This window comes from Tupaia chinensis, unplaced genomic scaffold, assembly GCF_000334495.1.
Source record: "Tupaia chinensis unplaced genomic scaffold, TupChi_1.0 Scaffold144806_1, whole genome shotgun sequence".
NCBI lineage: Eukaryota > Metazoa > Chordata > Mammalia > Scandentia > Tupaiidae > Tupaia > Tupaia belangeri.
In genome coordinates this window covers 869,366-889,542 of record NW_006204667.1, presented here as the reverse complement: position 1 = coordinate 889,542, position 20,177 = coordinate 869,366, and the positions used below count along the sequence as shown (strand labels likewise).

Here is a 20,177-nt window from a genome sequence, read left to right as displayed (position 1 = left end):
TCTATCTACACACACACACACACACACACACACACACACACAGTTTTTCCCATACATACTGTCTGTAATAAAATTTAATTTATAAATTAGGCACAGTAAGAGATTGATATCAGTGACTTGTAATAAAATGGAACAATTGTAACAATATTCTGGGATAAGTTACATGAGTGATCTCAGAATATCTCATCCTGTACTAACATATTTTTGGACCATGGATCACCGTGAGTAACTGAAACCATCAAAAGAGAAACTGAATAAGGAGGGGACTATCGTATGTAGTTTCAGAAGAACTCTTTTTTTTATTATTACTATTATTTTTTAGAGTAACTAGCACTGCTGTACCACAACATTTGTCAAGCTGTCTCTCCCGATTCAGCGTGGCACACAGCTTTGCTGGAATAGCTCTTGAGATCAAATGAAAACATCACTTCCCTGGCCTGGCACCTGTTACTTGGAGCCTTCCTTTGACAGGACCCCCCCCTCGTACACACTCCCTCCCTCCTTCACACCATGCACACACACACTGCACACCCTTTGTATTTTCACATGTGTGACAGGTACTGATTGAAAACCAACTCTGTGAGGCTGCAGCTGTGACTATGATGGGTGACACACATGTCTTTGTACCACTGTTTATGCAGGTTTATAATCATGACACCCAAGGTTCAGCAAAATTTCTTTTTTTTTTTTTTTAGAATTATTTTATTTAACTTTATTTATTTTTAATTTGGCCGGGGGTGGGGGGGAAGAGAGAGAGAGAAAGCAAGCCGCCAGGTCTGGGATTCGAATCACAGTCGGCTATGTGGGAGCCCAGCACGCTTAGCCACCATGCCACCTGCCGGCCCCAAGCAAAGTTTCTAATGTTCTACAGAAAGATGATCTTTAAGATTTAGTGTTTCCTGCTACAATCAAAAAAGTAGATATTGGGGCATATAAACACCGACAAAAGGAGTGCTTTTAGCAAGATTGGTTTATTTTGGGTCTGTGGGACCTGTATTTAATCTAACTTCTTGTCCTGCGAATTTTCTTCCCTGCGTACTTGTGAATAAACATCATATACGAAGTACTTATGAAAAGATGATAATGTCTTGAGTAAATACAAATTCCGTCTTTCAACTCAAAACCAGAATTGTTCCTTTGTTAGATAGCAGATCTTCAACATCATGTTCCCCCTTGTGAGTATCATTAAGTTCTTCACTATTTACCAGAGGAAATCCTGATGTTCACGCACAACGCATTGACCGAAAACGCTTTTCCATGCACGCTACCCTCGGATAGGGAAAGGCCCATGAAGGCACACTAAACGCCAAACTAATTGACTGAGAATATGACATGTGCTCTGGTTTTGTTCAGATTGAACGAGTAACTTGCCTAGAGCTTAACGAAGTTCACTTTCGGTACTTGGGTTGAGTTCCAACTTTGTGCCAACCAATTCGCGCTCATGCGATCTGTGCTACTTAGCGTCAGTATGAAGGCTTGTGTTTATTTTCTTTTTGTTTTTACTCATTTTTGTACATTAAGGACCAATTCAAAAAAGTATTATACTGTTTGTATGAGTAAACACTGCTGTGCAGCGGTGACAGTCCTCTGAGGCTGAGGTTTGGCCCGAAGTTTGACTGTGATTCGTCAGCTGCCATGGGAAGGGAAGTTAGGAGTATCGTTCTGGAAAATGACATGTGTGAACGTCGATGAGTGCCTGGTCTGTGTGATCGGGCCAGTCACTCTCACAGTAAACAAGAAACCCTATCACTGTTACATTTTACTCATTACAGTGTAATATATCCTAATTGAGAAAATATTCGAAATTTAGAAATTACATGTACTATTTTTTTTTTAATTTCTATTTAATGTAGTTGTAAAGATACACATTTAATTTACATCAGAGCGTCTTCATATACTCATTGCTTCCAAAATATTCCTTAGTGTTCGACTTGGTGTGCAGATGTTGACCTATTGAAATGTTCTGAGTTATTTTTGATTCATCAGTGCCAGAGATTGCTGTAATTCATTTGAATACTTTGTACGTTGATGATATTAAATCTTAATTCCAGTTTGTTATTTTTGCATTCTTGGTAGATGTTTTCAACATAAAAAATTTAAAATCTTTCTTAGTTCATTTATTTACCTTTTAGTTTTTAGAGGGTGCTGTTCTTGCCAGATAAAGGGGGGGAAAAGGGAGAAAGCACCCCTCAGTGGGGTGTGGCCACCCTGAAGTCCCTTCTTCATCCATCGCATTGGAATTTTAGGCGTGCACACACACATGTCTGGATATACATTTCATATCTTCCGTCGTATTGGAATTTTAGGCATGCACACGCACATGCCTGGATATACATTTCAAGCTCTCAGAGCTGATATTCAAACTGTGGTGTCAACCATGTGAGATGTCCCTTTAACCATCAGGCCAGGGACTTATACATTTCAATCTCTCAGGGCTGATATTCAAACTGTGGTGTCAACCATATGAGATGTCCCTTTAACCATCAGGCCAGGGGCTGGGCCTAGAATATTTTTAGAACTTTCTGATCTTGAGATTTTCTTATGCTTGAAAAAGACTCCAGCAGTTAGTGTAATGGCTATGTCGCTGGACTCCATGTAGTCGACTGCGGTTCAAGTCCTGGACCCGGTGGCTTAAATTCACGCCAGGCATGTGTGCATGTGTGCCCAAGGTCCCGAGAGGAGAAGGGATTGCGGTGTGACCATCCCCCCTGGGGGGGTGATTTCTCACTTTGTTTCTCTGTCTCTGTCTTTACGGTGAGCGCATGCGCCCTATAGCAAAAAAAACTCTGAAAAAAGAAAAGACTCTATATATGGAGCTGATAAATATTTTTTTCTTGTTTTACAGCCTGTATTCAACTCTTAAAATATTTGGAATTAATTTGGTCTTCAAGTGAGGCACTAATACCTGTTTTTCTTCTCTAAGTGGTTAACTAGTTTTTCAGAGCCAATTACTGAATAAAAGTTTTCCTAATTTATCTCACTTTTAATATAGTCCATAAAATATGGGCCTGTATTAGTCCTTTACTGCGTTGCTTTCCGAAATACCTGAGACTGGGTGATTTATAAAGAAGAGAGGTTTATTTGATTCATGATTCAGGTGTCTGGGAAGTCCAGTGGCCTGCGACTGGCCCAGGCTGGCTGTGTCACAACGTGACTGACAGAAGCAAAGAGAGTGGTCAGTGTGTGCAGAGAGAGAATCTGGTCTCTTTCTCTGTGGGCCTGTCTGCCTCATATCCTCTCCTTTAAAACTTACCAGTACTCAATCGTGGGAACCCTGCTCTAACCACCTAATTACTAGTCTCCTCCAAAGGCCCCATCCTTCACGATGGTAATTGGGATCAAGGTTTTAGCCCTGTCAGTTCTGTTACAATAGCTCAATACTTGAGTATTTGGGTGACATACTCACACTACAGCATTACCCTGTAAGATTACTTATATGGGAGTATGGCCATGCCATAGTGGTGAAGAGTCTGAAATGAGATGGTGGTTGGCAGAAGAACTTTGTGTTTCTCGTTTTATATACCAGTTCTGGTTCTGAAACATTGTTATCATTTATTTGAGAGCCGATTGCTTTCTAAACTGTATACAGTATTTCAACAAAAGTAGAATCTTTCCATTTTTGTAAGTTGGGCTGAAGTGTTTATTAGTATCACTTTCTAGTCTGAATTCAGATAAAATACTAAATATAGCTTTGCGTTGATCATAAGGTTAAATATTTCCTTGTTACTCAGTTTTTCGGACCGAGTATACTTCATTTATATTATGTGTGTTTTCCAGCATACAATTGTATGTATCCTTAAATAATATTTCTTGGCAAAGTCTGAGATTTCTTTTTCTTTGTTTTTCAAGGGAAAAATTTGTACACGAATGAATATGTGGCAATAAAACTGGTAAGTTCATGTTTCTTATTTTTTCATAATTATTTCCTTGTTACTTCTTTAATTATTAACTTGCATTGAACTGTTTTATTTCCATATCATTTATAACTTGGGCAGAAAAGTTATGTGCATAGCTGATCTTTCGTTACTAGCCTGCTAACATCATCATGCCTTTTTAAAAGCATATGATAATATGTAGACCACCTATGTTTTTCTGTGCCACAAAATCTCAGATCCTTTTCTCTGGCCGTAGCAATCATAGAATTAATTTTTGAGTTTTGGCACAATTTTTTAATTTAAGGAAGCAAGATTTTTTTTCCCCTTTATGTTGCAAGAGGGTGGGCCAGATGGTGGTGTGGTGGTTGAGGTGGCTGGATACACTGAGGTGGCTGAATTTCATGTGGCTGACTGTATGGTTTAAGTCCCGGACCCAGTGGCTTGGTAAAACCTGCTGAAAGTATGTGTGTGTGTGGCCATATTTCTGAGAGGAGAATGGAGGAAAAGGGATTGCAGTGTGGCCATTCTCCCCAAGGGTTGGCTTTTTTATTTTCTCTCTCTCTGGTGCGTGCATGCATCCTATAGCAAGAAACTTAAAAAAAAAAAAAAAAAAAAGAGAGATGCTAGAGGGCCCCTGCACTCACCAAGGGGAGACAGAGACAGGGAAAGGTAGAATGCACTCTCTTCCCCACCTCCAGTGGTGCATGCTCATGCCCCAGTCCCTTTTCCTCCATTTCTCCACTCTGTGGGTATTTGGGGCACCCAACGCTTGCACGAGATGTGATTTTCAAGAATTTGAACTGGAGTGGGCCATGAAGGATCCAGCTTTCTTTACCCACTGGGCTAGAAGGCTGGCCTATTCTAGAGTCTTAAAGGTATCCAGTGGAATAACTGTAAGGCAGAAAAGAATTGGGAGCTAGCATTTATTTTCACAAGACATAGTGCAACTTTGTCTTGTCTTGTCTTTCTTTCTTTTTTATTTTTAATTGCCAGAAGGTGCACTTGCTTGCCAGAAAGAGACAGAGAAAGAAAGCACCCTCCTCTCCCCATGGAGCATGGTCACACCGCAGTCCATCCTCTTCCATTCCTCCTTTCCATCAGGGTTTTCAGCACATGCATACATACACCTGGCATGTTTTCAGGACACTGGGGTGGTATGCAAACTGGTTGGCCATGTGAGATCTGGGTCTCTTAACCACCCTGCTGTGGGGATGGCCCCCTAGCTCTGTCTGTATGGTTTGCCAGCCAAATGTACCTCAGATTTAGCATGGGTTGCTTTTCCCAGTTTTCCCACCGTTATCAAACTTGTCCCTGTAGTATCACCTCTGTTATATGCAAATGTGAATATATAAAAGAGACTATTAGAGAAAGAGATGTGGGGGGAAATAGGAAAGTTTTGACTGAAATTAAAAAGCTCTACTACTTACTTTTGAGTCTCATTGTGAGTATAGATCAAGTGTTACTTTAACAAATGCTGTTATTTTCACTGGGAAATCTGATGCATGCTGGGGTGTGGTGGTTTCAGGAGATACTGGCTGACTGACATGTGGCTTTGGACTGTCATGTACTCAGACGAGTTCACTTTGCTCAGGACCTTGTCTTTAGGATACAGTCACTGGTTAGGCATCTAAGATTGTTTCTGTTTCTTAGAGTGGATTCACAGTCGTCAGATGTAGTAATCAGTTCACATAATCCACCTCTCAAAAATGTAAATATTTAACAAAGAGTTAATTTCTAATTATTTTTTTTTTTGAGAGGTTTTTGCGATAGGGTGCGTGCTCTCGGCAGCCAGACAGAGAGAGACAGAGAGACAGAAAGTGAGAAATCACCTCCCCGGGGGGATGGCCACATCGCAGTCCCTTCTCATCCATTCTCCTCTCAGGATCTTGGGCACGCACGCACACACACCTGGCGTGAGTTTTAAGCTACCAGGTCTGGGACGTGAACCATGGTCGACTGCATGGGAGTCCAGCGACATAGCCGTTACACTAACTGCTGGTCTCCCTAATTTATAATGAGGTATTTCACTATTGCAGGATCAAAATACCCAAATAAGTATAAATATTGTGATTTTTTTTCTGTAGGTCGTTCTACATAGGAAACGAAGTTAAAAATGCAGGGTCACCTCATTAGCGTGAAATAAAAATCAGGATAGTACGGAGCAAGGCTGTAGGGACCAGATAGTGTTTCAGTGGGCTTGGCTGACTTTCTTTTCTTTGGCATTCTTCCTTATCCCATGTTCTAGGCCACCAGGTCTGGGTCTCAAACCAAGGCTGCCCATGTGGGAGTCTAGTACCTTAGCCACCACGCCCCTGGCTGACCCTAGGCCAATGGTTTTGAATCTCGACAGTGTTTAGGTGTGGGGCATGTGACATTGGAGGTAAAAGTGTGGCAGTGTCCATCTTCTGTGTTTTCGATCAGCAATCTGTAGTGAGTTGCTGCACTCACGGGAGCATGGCGTGCCCGTGAAAGATACGTGTTCCTGTGTCCTTCATATGTTAAGGCGCATAAGCTGTGTGTCAGAGCAGGCGCCTCTGCTGTAGGATGACCTTTCCCTGTCTCAGGCATGTTTCCATGTCACATTTCAGTCGTGACTCTTGGGTCCTATCATTTGCAGGTTTAGAACTTGTTTACTCTAGGGACCAGTGCTTGGCGTAATGGCTTTGTCACTGGACTCCCATGTAGCTGACCACGGTTCAAGTCTTGGACCTGGTAGCTTAAACTCACACCGGGTGTGTGTGCATGTGCACCCAAGATCCCGAGAGGAGAATGGAGGAGAAGGGATTGCGGCATGGCCATCCCTTCTGGGGGGTGATTTCTTGCTTTCTGTCTCTGTCTTTCTGGTGAAGGCACGCACCCTATAGCAAAAACCTCTCCAAAAAAAAAAAAAGAACTTGTTTACTCTGTCTGTACCATTGATCCCTTCCTACATTGATTATATCTATTAAATTTCTCTGTATGCATACATACGTTACTTTCTTTGGTTTCGTGCCATATCATTAGCCTCCTACCTATGTTTCCCCTTCTTTTTCTTCTTCTTTTTTTTTAAAGACACTTTTTCAATGCCATAATTTCTTTCTTTGGTTTCGTGCCATATCATTAGCCTCCTACCTATGTTTCCCCTTCTTTTTCTTCTTCTTTTTTAAAGACACTTTTTTAAAACCATAATTTGTTCTTTTATATATATATTTTATTTTTTTAGGTTTTTGTCATAGAGTGCATGCACTTGCTGGAGGGATGGGGAGAAATGAGATACCATCCTCAGGGGATGGTCACACTGTGGTCCTTTCTCTTGCATTCTCCTCTTGGGATTTTGGGCATGCATGTACATGGGCCAGGCGTGATTTTTAAGCTGCCAGTTCTGGGAGTTGACCCATGGTTGGCCATGTGGATGTCTAGTGCCTTAACCACCATGCCATCTACTGGCTCCCTAATTTGTTCTTTTTTAACACATGGTGATTAGCACTACATATAGTAATTATGATTATTCAGTGTTTGGCAGAATTGGGGATTTTTTGTCTCCAGTGTTTTGTGATTGACTAAGTATCAAACTCCAGTCTAACAATTTATGTACAATTTTTCTATTCTCATAATATATTTTTGGGGTGATTCTGAGAACATGACTACCAATAATGAAAATGCCGTCCTGTGGTGAGATGACTCTCGTTATATGGTGATACAATGAAGTTTTAGTGCTAGTGAAGTATTGGAATCAAGGTGAAATGACTCATGTAAGTCAGCGTGGCGTTTCTGAGTTTACCTGGGGGGTATCAGTCATTGAATACGTTAAACATTTAATTTCATATGTGACTGCATAGGTGGGCATCTTTTTGTTACTTCTTACAATTTTGCTCTCCTTGATAGTCACTGAACAATTATAGGTAACATAGCACCTCCTAGAAAGCACTCTTTCAGGTGGTTACATATATTATGACAAAGGCAAAGTTTTAACCGTAACTGAAAAGTACAGAGAGGTTGAGTAATTTGTCAGAGGTTGTGTGTCTACTAAGTAGTGGATTCAGGATTCAAATCCAACAGTTTAATTTCCGTGTGTGCTCTTGACTGCTATACTGTTCTGCCCCTCAACAACCAAGCCGGTTATTTACTCTTATAATAATCTTCGTAAGTTTTCCAGTGTGTTTTATGTATGTGTGTTTTTGCCATAGGGTGCGTGCATTCGCTAGAGAGCGATAAAGAGAGGGAAAAAGAGGAATGACATGTTTGTGTGTATGTGTGTGTGTGTGTGTGTGTGTGTGTGTGTGTGTCCATGCTGCATTCCCTTCTCATCCATTCTCCTCTTGGGATTTTGGGCAGGCACGCATAGCACCTGGTGTGATTTTACAAGCCTCCAGATCTGGGACTTGAACTTTGTAGTCAGCCATGTAGAATCCCGCTGCCCCAGCCTCTATGCCACCTGCTGGCCCTCTAGTAGGATTTTAATAGTGTCTTACCCATTGTCTTTGTTGTTGGTCATAGTTTTAGTGTGATGTGTCTTGGTATAAATTTCTTTTTAGTTATCTGGTTTGGGATTTATATTCCTCCTGATTCTGTGGTTGGTTCTCATCAATTCTTAAATATTTGTAGCAATTACTTACTTCATTATTCCCCTTTTTCACTTTTATTTTCTCCTCCCGAGACTATTACTCAATATATATTAGACCTTCTCACTGTATCCTCTAATCTTCTATATTTTCTCGTCTTTCTCCCCCTTTGTGATGGATTATGTAATTTTTCTGTCTCCTTTTCAGTTTCCCCAATCTCTCTTCTGCCATGTTAATCTGTAGACAAACTGAATTTTTAATTTAGCTTAGTTTAAAAAAAAAATCTTTTTTTCAAATTTCCTTTGGTTCTTTTTGACATTTTCAGTTATTTTGTTAAACTTTCCTACTGGTTCTGTTTAAATTTCGTATTGTTACCTTTTATACTTGTGTTTCTTGTAGATAATATCACATTAAATATTATTTCAAGAATCTAAAATCTGTGTTACTTTTGTTCACATCGTGTGTGTGTGTGCGTGTATATGTATGCGTGAATGAATCTCAGAAACGTTATATTGGATAATCAAGCCAGACACCGACATACAAAGCATAGGCCATACAGTGTCAAAATCTGAAAACAGGCCAAAGGAATCCAAGGGGAGGGTGGGCATGTCCTATGGATTGGTAGTGGTTGCTGGAATAGACATAGCTCACAGCTCACAGGTTCAGCATTTAAGAACTGTGTTACCTGTAAATTACACTAAAATTTAAAAATTTAAAAAGACATTGCTGCTGTCAAAATTTCTGTATCACTGGGGCTAGCAGGTGGTGTGGTGTTTAAGGTGGCTGGATTCCCACATGGTCGACTGTGTTTGAGTGCTGGATGCGATGGCTTGAAGATCGTGCTGGATATGTGTGCATGCTTGCTCAAAATGCCGAGGGGATGATAGAGGAGAAGGGGTTGTGGTGTGGACACCCCTTTGGGAGAGTGTTTTCTCACTTTCCCTCACTCTCTCTCTCCTCTCTGGCGAAAGTATACACCCTATGGCAAAAATCTAAAAAAAAAAAAAAAAAAAAAATCACCAACTTTGCTATTTCTTTCTTTTCTGTGACTTTACATTAATCTAGAACCCTTATATCAGTTCAGTGATAAATTCCCGAGAACGAGAGAAATAGGGTAAAAGGGCCACCATTTCCCTAGTTGTGAATATTCAGAGCATAATTCTTCTTCAGGGTCAAACAGTCAAACATGAGAGATTGCCTTAATGCTTGATCTAATGAAGATGCTTAACCTTTTGTACATTTATAGAATCCGTTTATTTTATATTGAACATATTTGGATCTCACCTTCGACAGTGGTGTCTAGAATATTGCATTATATGAGAGTCGACACCAGAATTTACAGTATTTGTAACTGGGATGTAGTGGTCTTTTAACAACTTAAAACTTAGTTTTTGTTGTTGTTTTTGTGTTTTAGGAGCCCATGAAGTCCAGAGCACCACAGCTACACTTGGAGTACAGATTCTACAAGCAGTTAGGATCTGGAGGTACAGTCTTAGACTGATTTTTAAACCTGGAATAAAAATGTATTGTCATGCCAGTAATTCTTGAAGGAATAATATTTTAAATTTGTTCTTTCTTGGGCTGTACTTACTAAACATTTTCTTATCATAGTCTTCGTGAGCCCTTTTTATTGTAAATATGACAGAATTAGAGCTTTCCAGTGGGTTGTCAGAAAAGTCAAGATGCATTTTTTGCATAGAAAAAATACTTTGCAAAAAATAGTATTTTCTCTATGCAAAAATGCATCATGGCTTTTCCAACAACTGAATAGATTGGTGTTCTTATGAAGAGAGAGCACTGTTAAAAGTTTAATTTAAAAAAAATTATTTATTTATACTGTTATTCACTTTGACCAGAGAGAGAGAGAGAGAGAGAGAAAGAGAAAGAGAGAGAGAGAAGGCAAGCTGCCCAGTCTAGGACTTGAACCACAGTCGACCATGTGGCAGTCCAGCACTTTAACCACCACACAACCTGCCGGCCCCTAAAAACTTTAATTTGAGAATATAAAATGCATATAGCGTTCAGGCTCTTAGCCTTCCTGGCAGTATTACATGATAGCTGTTGAAATGACTTTTGGTATTAAGGGAGGCCACATAACAGATATCCTCATCGTAATCCCTAGAACCTATAATTTTACCTGATATGGCAATGCCTTTGCCGGCGTGCTTAAGTTAAGACTTTCCAGATAGACTGTTTTGGGTTTTCTGTGAGGTCTCTAAATGTAACCGTAAGTATCCTCGTAAAAGAGAGAGGCTGTGGAGGTGTTTCACATACACAGGAAAGAAAAGGCACTGTGACCCCAGAGCAGTGGAGGAGTGATACAGCTGAGAACTCAGAAATGCCTGCAGTTGTACAAACAGGGAAGAGGCTTCCAGGATTCTCCCCTGGAGCCCTTGAAGGAACGTGGGCCTGCCGACATCTTGCCTTGGCCTGGCGCTCCTGATCTCAGACTGCTGGCCTCCAGAAAGATGAAGGAATACACTTATGTTATTTTAAGCCACTACATTTGAGGTGCTTTGTTACAATAGTGCCAGGCAATTAATATGGGTGTACGTTTACATACACTTTAAATGTGGGAATAGATATTTCGTGCCATGGGAAAAAATTTAATGGATAAAATTTCTATTGGAGGTTGCATTTCCTTTATGTTCAGTCTCCCCATAGCTCGACTTTTCTGTACTCCTAGTCTATAAATTTTAATAATTTTGTTTGTATAGTTTCTTCTTTGGTATAGGTAGGGTATTTTGTTTCTCTAGCTTTAATAAAATGGATTTATTCCTTTTTTGTAAGCATGTTTACATTCTAGTTGGTAGAGCTGTTAATTTGTTAATACTGGTATCAATTTTACATTTTCTTTTTTTTCTAAGAGCATATGTTCCTAATGAGTATTTACTTGGGGACAGGTTTGAAATTTGGTATTAATATATTGGTCACTATAGACTTTTTATAATGCATATCTAAATCTGATGCAGAAAGGCCTCATGGAGTTATCAAAGTTATCGTAGATAATAGAATTAAATGATACGGGGATAAAACTTTTGGATTGTCAGGAAAGTCATGACATATTTTTCTGTGCAAAAAACTTTCTGGACAACCTTACCATTGTATGTAAAAATCATACATCATAATAGTAGCTAGGACTTGTGAGTAAGAAGCTACCTGGGATTTTTTTTTTAAAGAATTTATTCTCTGAATTTCTAGATTCATGTACTGACCTGATATATAAGATATTGCTATATCCAGGGCTTCAGATACCATCAGCAGCATCTAAAGTCTCTGTGACCTGCCTGTGCGTGTATAAACGTCACTTTCTGCTTGGCCTTTCTTATGAGATGGCAGAGTTGGCCAGCAATAGTCTAGGCTTAGCAGTCATAAAAATGCCCTTTTCTGAAGATTCCAGTAAGAGTCCTAGGGCTGAACCTTACTCTCTATATAAGATGGGTCCTGTACCACCTGATCCAGTCATGTGCGTGTGATTGCTCCATGTTAGATCACGTCCTCATCCCAGGGATGCGCTCACTCATACCTGAACCTCAGGGACTGAGAGCTGGGAGGGTGATTGCCCAGTGGGAAGCAGAGGTATTATCAGAAGGGAGATTGGGTGTTGGGGAGATAGGGACAACATATCTAGCTAGGAAAGTAAGGATAGAACTATCATTTGGAAAATAGGTTAGATGGTTGAATGGAGTAAGAATGAATAGGTCATTTGGAGTTTTAGCAAATCATTGAATGGAATAATAAAAGTATACTTTTATCATTTTAATCTGTGCCTATGTTAACTTTAAAGTTACATTAGAGGTAGTAATAATGAAAGAAGACATGGCATCTCTCAGCACCTGACTGCCATTAGGACCGCAGCATTACATAACCTCCCGTCCCGCTGCTCCTTGGACAGTCTGCTCCGCTGTGCTCCACGAGCTTCATTTAGATAGGCTGGGGTGGAATGGTGTTGCCTGAAGGTGTGCATCACAGGGGCTCTAAAACTTGGACAGGTGGGGATATTTTTGGATATTTTATGCGAATCAAGTGAATTTTAGATATTTGTTTTGTGCTTTTTATCAGTTACAAATGAAACACATTTTAAAAAATGTACCCATGGGAGCTTTGTAGAGAAATAAGAGCGAATGCTTTTGGAGGACTGGTGACAGGTTGATCTTGGGAGAACTGGTGAAATTTGATTTTAGAACTGACACCTAAAAAGATGATCTCTTCAGAGTGCTCTTAGTCATAAATGGGCCATTTGAAGTAATTTAGTCTGTAGCTTTCCTGTGGTATGTTAAGTTTCATTTAAACAATAACTGGCTTGTTAGTATACTCTAAAATAGTAACATTTAGGGACCAACAGATGGCATAGCAGTTATGTTGCTGGACTCCCACATGGTTAACCACGGTTCAGGTCCTTGACCTGGTGGTTTGAAAAATCATGCTGGGCATGTGTGTGTGCAAAATCCTGGTTGGAGAATGGAGGAGGAGGGATTGTGGCATGACCATCCTCTTTCGAGGATGATTTCTCACTTTCCCTCTCATAATGTCTTTCTCCAGTGAGTGCATGTGCCCTAAGGCAAAGATCTCTTAAAAAAAAGTAATAATTAATATTGCAGATTATGTAAAGAACACCTAAAACTCAATAAAAACAGAAATAACACCATTCAAAAAATGGGCACAGGGTGGGAATAAACATTTCTCCAAATGCACGCAAATGGCCAGTACATACATGAAAAGATGCTCGGCGTCAGTAACCATTAGGGAAAATTCAACTGAAAGCCATAATGAGATACCACTTCATACCCATCGGTATGTCTATTAACAGAACAAAGCAATGAATAGAAATAAATATTATTGTGGATTTAGAGAAATTTGAACTCTTGTACATTGCTTTTGGGAATGTAAAATGTGTCACCACTGTGGAAAACCATATGTCAGTTCCGCAAAAACTTAAACATAGAACTACCATTTGAACTAGCAATTTCACTTCTGTTGAGCCAGACCCATAACCTAGTGGCTAAGGGAGCCAAATCATACATGGCTGAATGCAATTTGAATCCCAATGCTGGCACCTTGAAAAACATTCAGGCAGGCATACATGCATACCTAGAATCCCAACAGGATAGAGAAATAGAGACAAAGAGATTGCAATGTGACCATGTCCCACCAGGGAGTACCCACCCCTCATCCCTGTCTCTGTCTCTGATGAGCACATATTCTGTTGTGGTTAAAACGAAAAAAGGAAAGCAGGAACTTCAGCAGATAATTCTACACCTATATTAGTGGCAGAATTATTTCCAATAGTCAGAAGCTGAAAGCAACCATTTGCTCATTGACAGAAAAAAATGGATAAACAAAACGTAGTGTGTGTGTGTGTACATCTGTAATGAAATATTCAGCCTAGAAAAGACATTCTACAACATGGATGAACCATAAGGACATCATGCCACATGGAATAAGCTAGTCTCAAGAGGGCAAATGTTGTATGTGCCCGCTTAGATGAGGTACCTAGAGTAGTCACATTTATAAGGCAGATAGTCAAATGGGTTTCCAGGAGCTTTGGAGTAAGGGAGAAATGGGAAATTACTGTCTAATGGGTGAGACTTTAAAGTCAGTAGAGGTAAGGAAAAAGTTCTGGAGGTGAATGGTGATGATGGTTGTACAATGATGTGGATACTCTTAATGTGCTCAACTGTACACTTAGAAATTCTTAAAATGGGGGCCAGTAGATGGTGTAATGGTTATGTTGCTAGACTCCCGTGTAGTCGATCATGGTTCAAGTCCTAGACCTGGCAGCCTAAACTGGGTGCATGCGTATGGAGGAGGAAGAGTTGTGGTGTGGCCATCCCTCCTGGGCGGGGGGGGGGTTGATTTCTCACTTTCTGTCTCTCTGGTGAGTGCACACACTTTATAGCAAAAATCTCTCTCTCAAAAAAATTGTTAAAATGATAAACTCTATGTTATGTATAGTTTATCAGAATAAAAATATAATTGCAAATAGAATTATTTAGAGTTATTTTGTGAAGTGTCTGTGGAAAAAATACACAATTTGTCTGATCTTGCCTGTTGGGGTTCTATCCTCCCATTAAGTTTTCATGTCTCTCCCTTTGTCTAGCTTCCCTGGCAATAGCCTCCTTTTTCATTTTTTTCTTTATTTGTTGTTCACTGAGTGTATTATGTATGTATAGTTAGATATGTGCATGCATGTCTTCCACATATGTAGGTGTGTCCTTACGTATACACAGGTAAATGTGCATGTAAGGGTTGACTTCTGTTACTTTGCTTTTCCAGGATTAGAATATGGTACTATTATCACTTTCTGAGACAGCAAAAATTTACTGTATTGAGAAGCCTTATCTTGTCATATGCACTCAGCATTCACTGAGTAAAATGATCTAAACTTGGTCGTCATCAGCACCTCGTTGGTTTTGAAAACTGAGAGAATAGATGAGCTCTTCCAGGGGAGAGTACAGATGTTGGCAAGAAAAGGGGAGCAAAGATAAAACTATGAGGGCCAGTGCATTGAATAGGTATGCATTTGACAGTAACAAAAATTGCAACAGCAGGAGCTTAAACAAGTAAGAAAAATAAATACAGAGTTCTAGGCTGACAATCTAAGTTGGTGCAGCTACTCAGAAGTAAGGAATCAAATGCCCATCCTTAGTATGTAGATTTCATCCTGCATTCCTGGGTCTGGAAAGGGTGAAGTTACTATCTTCGTAAAGTTAGTCTCCAATTCTTTATCTCTTGCCTCTATTCTTTAAATTTAGCTATGCAAGCATGTTCCTGTTGGAATCAGAAATTCAATGTTCCTAGCTCCTGCTTTCCTTGCTTGCCCTTATTTTTCCAGTGAGTTTTCTCTTTTCTGAAGGAACTGTTTGCATTCCTAAATTACCTAGTTCCTTTGGTTGCTCGCTCATTCAGGCTGATAGACTGGTCTCTTGATCTTGTCTGTTTGAGATAGTCAGAAGCTTCTGTCATTTCTCCCTTAAGCTCCCTCTGGCCTTCATTCTCTTGTTCTAGTCCCCACTGTCACTTTCTTTGACTTGGGCTTCCTTCCTTCTTCACCTCACCTCCCCAAAGGGACGCCTCAGTAAGCATAAAGCCCCCATCTCTTTCTTTTTCTGCTGACCTAACTTACTGTTCCTTGAATAGCTCTTAATATTTTCACGTCTTGGGACCAGCAGTTAGTGTAATGGCTATGTCGCTGGACTCCTATGTAGTCGATCACGGTTCGAGTCCCGGACCGGGTGGCTTAAACTCACGCCGGGCGCATGTGCGTGCGTGACCAAGATCCCGAGAGGAGAATAGAGGAGAAGGGATTGTGGTGTGGTCATCCCCTGGGGAGTGATTTCTAGCTTTCTGTCTGTCTGTCTGTCTGGCGAGCGCACATATCCTGTAGCAAAAACCTCTCCAAAAAAAAAAGTATACATGAAAAAAATATATATATGTGTATATATGTGTGTGCATATAGTGTGTGTGTATACATACATATACATATACATACACACACACACATATATATACACACATATATATATATGTGTATATATATATACTTTCATGTCTTTACCCTTTTTTCTGCAATGTCTTTCTTTACCAGTAAATTCCATTTTCTTTATGCTGCCTGTAAACGTCACCTGCTTTGAAATACATTTTCTGACATCTGTTTATTTCTTTCCATAAAATCTGCTCCTTTGATCAGATATTGTTTGAATATGCCTCGTTTTCCTTTGCCATATGTTACATTATCATTTATGTTTTGCTCTTCCTCTAAATTTTGAACTCTTGGAGGGCAGTGATAATGACATGTTCATCTTTTTCTCTTTAACTAAGCAGACTGGCCATTGTAGGTCCTTGGTGAATAGTTGAAATGATAAATTCTTAAATAATGGGCTTTTCTTGTACTCTGTGTGAAATTGTGATATATACATAACCTTCAGATTTTCTGGAGCTTTGCAACTTCTTAGATTGTATGTCTAAGATTTGATGTTTTAATATTATGCGGAATTGTTGTATTTTTAATTTTGAGTTTATTCCATTTTCAGACAACAGTTTCAAAACATTTTATTTTCATTAACTTCATTTATATTATTTATGATTAGTTAAATTTAATTCCTTACTTTGGAGAAGGAAAAAATAATCGATGAAAATATTTTAAGTTAGTGGAAATGAAAAGTCAGGGAAACATGGACAAAGTTTTACACCAAAACTCTGAACTGTGTTGTCCAGCCATTTAAAAGTGATCACTTTCTAAGAATTATGGGCTTTAATTTTTAGAATTGATTTAGTTTTTTTAACTTGCTTGCAATAAGTTTATTTGAATTGCTGGTGTTTCATGAACATTTATGAGACATATTTTGAAATTTATGAAACAATTTCCTTTGAAGAACTGTGATTCTGAGTAATGCTTTTTTGTATTGAATGGTTTTCTTGACATAAGATAGCTTAAATAGACTACTCTGGGAGAAACTGTAGTTAATGTAGTCTTTGGAATTTCTTTATTAGCTAATAATCTTTGTCATACAACGTGAAATAATCTTCCTTTTTGTCATAAGTTATTGTATCATAGGAAGTAAATAGTCTTTTGTCCATCAGGGATTCCTGTTCTTGGCACGTTTCTAACTGTAGAACTGGTATTAATAATACAGTTTGAGACCGCGCATTTGTTAAATCACTGTTTCTGAAGGGACTGGTTGGACTTTTTAAAGTTCTTTGAACTATGTAGTTCTAAATAATAACTTGGTCACAGCAGTAGCTGTTATTAAAATTGTAACTCTTCATAGTATTGCCTTCCAAGAGGTGCTAGAAAAGGGTTTCTTCCCTCTTTATGCTGAGCCCTCTGCCTTCTTGTTCTGTGCCTCATTAGAAGGCCGGGATTCGCGGCTGGCAGGTAGCGTGGTGGGTAAGGTGCTGGATTCCTACATAACTGAACACATCTTGAGCCCAGGCTGTAGCTGACAGTACCGGTTTGTTCACGTCAGAGCTCGCTTACTCAGCTAGGACCGCAGTTCTCAAACTGGGTCTTAGGGGCCTTCGGTACAATAAACTTGCTTTTTAAAAAAAATTTGCTATAGGGTGCGTGTGCAAGAGAGAGAGAGAGGGAGAGAGAGGGAGAGAGGGAGGGAAGGTGGAAGGGAATGTAAGTATCTCTCAGGGAGGCTGGCTATAACACAATCACTTCTCCTCCATTTCTCCTTGGAATTTTGGGCACAGTCACATGTGGCATCACTCCCCTGGCATGCTTTTCAAACCGTTGGGTCCAGAACTCAAATTGTGCAGTCGGCCATGGGATCCAGCCACCGTAACCACCACGCCAGTGTTCGACCCTACACTAAACTATTTGAAGATCTCAGAGTTTTTGTTGTTGAGTGTTATTGCTGTTTACCATATTAGGTGATAAAACAGAAATGTAAACATTTTCCTACTTAATTAAAAAAATAATGCAAATATTAAATATAAATGTAAAATAAAAGCAAACTGTATTTTCCAAAAAAATTGAGAAAAGTGGTACTGTTTTATCTTTAAAACAATTTTTTTTTTTTTTTTTTTTTTTTGCCATTGAGTGTGTACGCTCACCAGAGAGAGAGATAGTGAGAAGGAAACAGAAATCACCCCTGTGGGGTTTGGCCATGCCATAGTCCCTTTTCCTCTTGGGATTTTGAGCACACATTCACATGTACCCGCTGCAATGTTCAGGCCGCTAGGTCAAATCGTGGTTGACCATGTGAGAGTCTAGGGCCTTAATTACCATGCCAACTGTTGGCCTCATTTGCAAATATTTTTTTTTTTTTGGAGAGGTTTTCGCTATAGGGCGCATGCGCTCGCCAGAGAGACAGAGAGACAGAAAGTGAGAAATCACCCCCCAGGGGAGATGGTCACGCCACAATCCCTTCTCCTCCATTCTCCTCTCAGGATCTTGGGCACACACACACACACACGCGCCTGGCGTGAGTTTTAAGCCCCCAGGTCCAGGACGCGAACCGCGGTCGACTACGTGGGAGTCCAGCATACGCTAACTGCTGGTTCCCTGCAAATATTTTTAAAAAATTATTTTATTTGACCTTATCTATTTATTTCTAATTTGACCAGAGAAGGACAGAGAGAGCAAAAGAAAGAGAGAGTGAGAAAGCAAGCCACCTGGTCCGGGACTTGAACCATGGTTGACCACGTGGGAGTCCAGTGCCCTTAACTACCATACCACCTGCCGATCCCCCCATTTGCAAATCTTTTTAATGTCTAGCTTAGAAAATAGCTAGATTCTTATATTTCCTGCATTTAATTCATTATGACAACACATTTGCTGTAGTCCCTAGAAAACTCAGCAGTTCACTTGTTAGAGAATGAGAGTGGAAAAGGCAGATAACATCTTCACGTTATTATAAAATAGTTGTGATGTCACTGACTCCCTAGAAGGTCTCTCTGACCACTCCTGTCCCCAAGTGTGTGCAGAGACCACACTTGCCGACCTAGGGGGTGATTTCGTATTCTACAGAATGGTATGATGTAATTGGTTTAATTAACCCACAGTCAGTGGATATTTAGATAGTTCCCCCCTTTTTTCTTTTAAACTATAATTAACAATGCAGCTTGAATATCACTGTATGCATACTTTTGGTTACTTTGAAAAGTGTAGGGTCCTTTTCCGCCCAAAATATACCACTTTATATTCTTGGCAACACTTTAATCCATAACTTTGTCAATCTTGATTAACAACTTACCTTTTAAATTATGTATATCCTTCTGATACTGCACTAAAATTTAACAAGTGGTTGTTTCTTAAAGGCCAGTTACAATGTACAGTTAGAAACCTTTTCTGCTTGCTTACATTAAAATGTACTGTTTTTTTTTTTTTTTTTTTGGTGATTTATAGGCTTTACAGAGCTCTTTTTTTTTCTTTTTTTTATTATTATCATAATCTTCTTTATATTACATTGGATTACATATAACTTTACATTGACTTCCATTGCTTTTTCAAAAGGGAATGCCATGCATGTCAGTCAATACAGAGGCATCGATCTCCCCGCTTTATCATTCAAAGTCTTTTCCATGCATTTCCCAATAATTATTATTATTATAATTTTTTAAAACAGTCAATCACTATTTCTCATTTTGCTTGTTAAAAGACTTCACCCATCATGAAATACTTCCCAGACCAGTCCAGTTGAGAATACTATACACGTCATCTTCAACAGATAATAAACCATATCTGTTTCTCACTAACATCCCCTCTATTGTTCACTTGCTATCTTTCTCTATCCTCTTCTCTTTTTTTTTTTTTATAGTTTATTTTTTATTATAATTTTTTTTTCCCATCGCAACACACAAATGAATTTTCCATCCAATATATACTGTGCGTTGGCTCAATCAAGCACGTCAACATATATGTTCTCAGCAAATAATTTCCCAATTCTTGTGTCCTGCATACCTTGCCTTTTGTTTTACCATCCTAGATTCCCCATCCCCCTCCCTCTGTTATGACCCATCCTCCTCCCACATTGTCCCTGTCATCCCCGATTGCCCTCCGTGCCTCACCCCTCCCCAAATGATCTGTCAGTGATCTTAATTAGTCTAAGTCTCTCCAATAGTTATCACAGCTGACACATGCCTCTACATGAACTCAAGTCTGACTTTAGGCCTAAACCCCATTGGGTAAAAAGAGCATACTATAAAGTAGAACCCAACTGGGCCCATACCGCTCACTGCAGCCATCAAATATCCATTTTTTTTTAAAATGGGACGAATAGTTTTACCGTTTTTTTTTGTTGTTGTTGTT

General features: G+C 39.5%; 1 protein-coding gene across 6 annotated transcripts in view; it reads left to right on the top strand.

Moving 5' to 3' along the window:
• Positions 1-20,177, top strand: part of CSNK1G3 (casein kinase 1 gamma 3) — a 151,809-nt gene that overhangs the window by 65,046 nt on the left and 66,586 nt on the right. For all 6 annotated transcript variants that reach the window (XM_006167465.3, XM_027767863.1, XM_027767864.1 and 3 more), the window contains 2 exons: positions 3,850-3,890; positions 9,831-9,900. In XM_006167465.3, the coding sequence (XP_006167527.1) occupies positions 3,850-3,890; positions 9,831-9,900 (111 nt within the window). The remainder of the gene's footprint in view (positions 1-3,849; positions 3,891-9,830; positions 9,901-20,177) is intronic.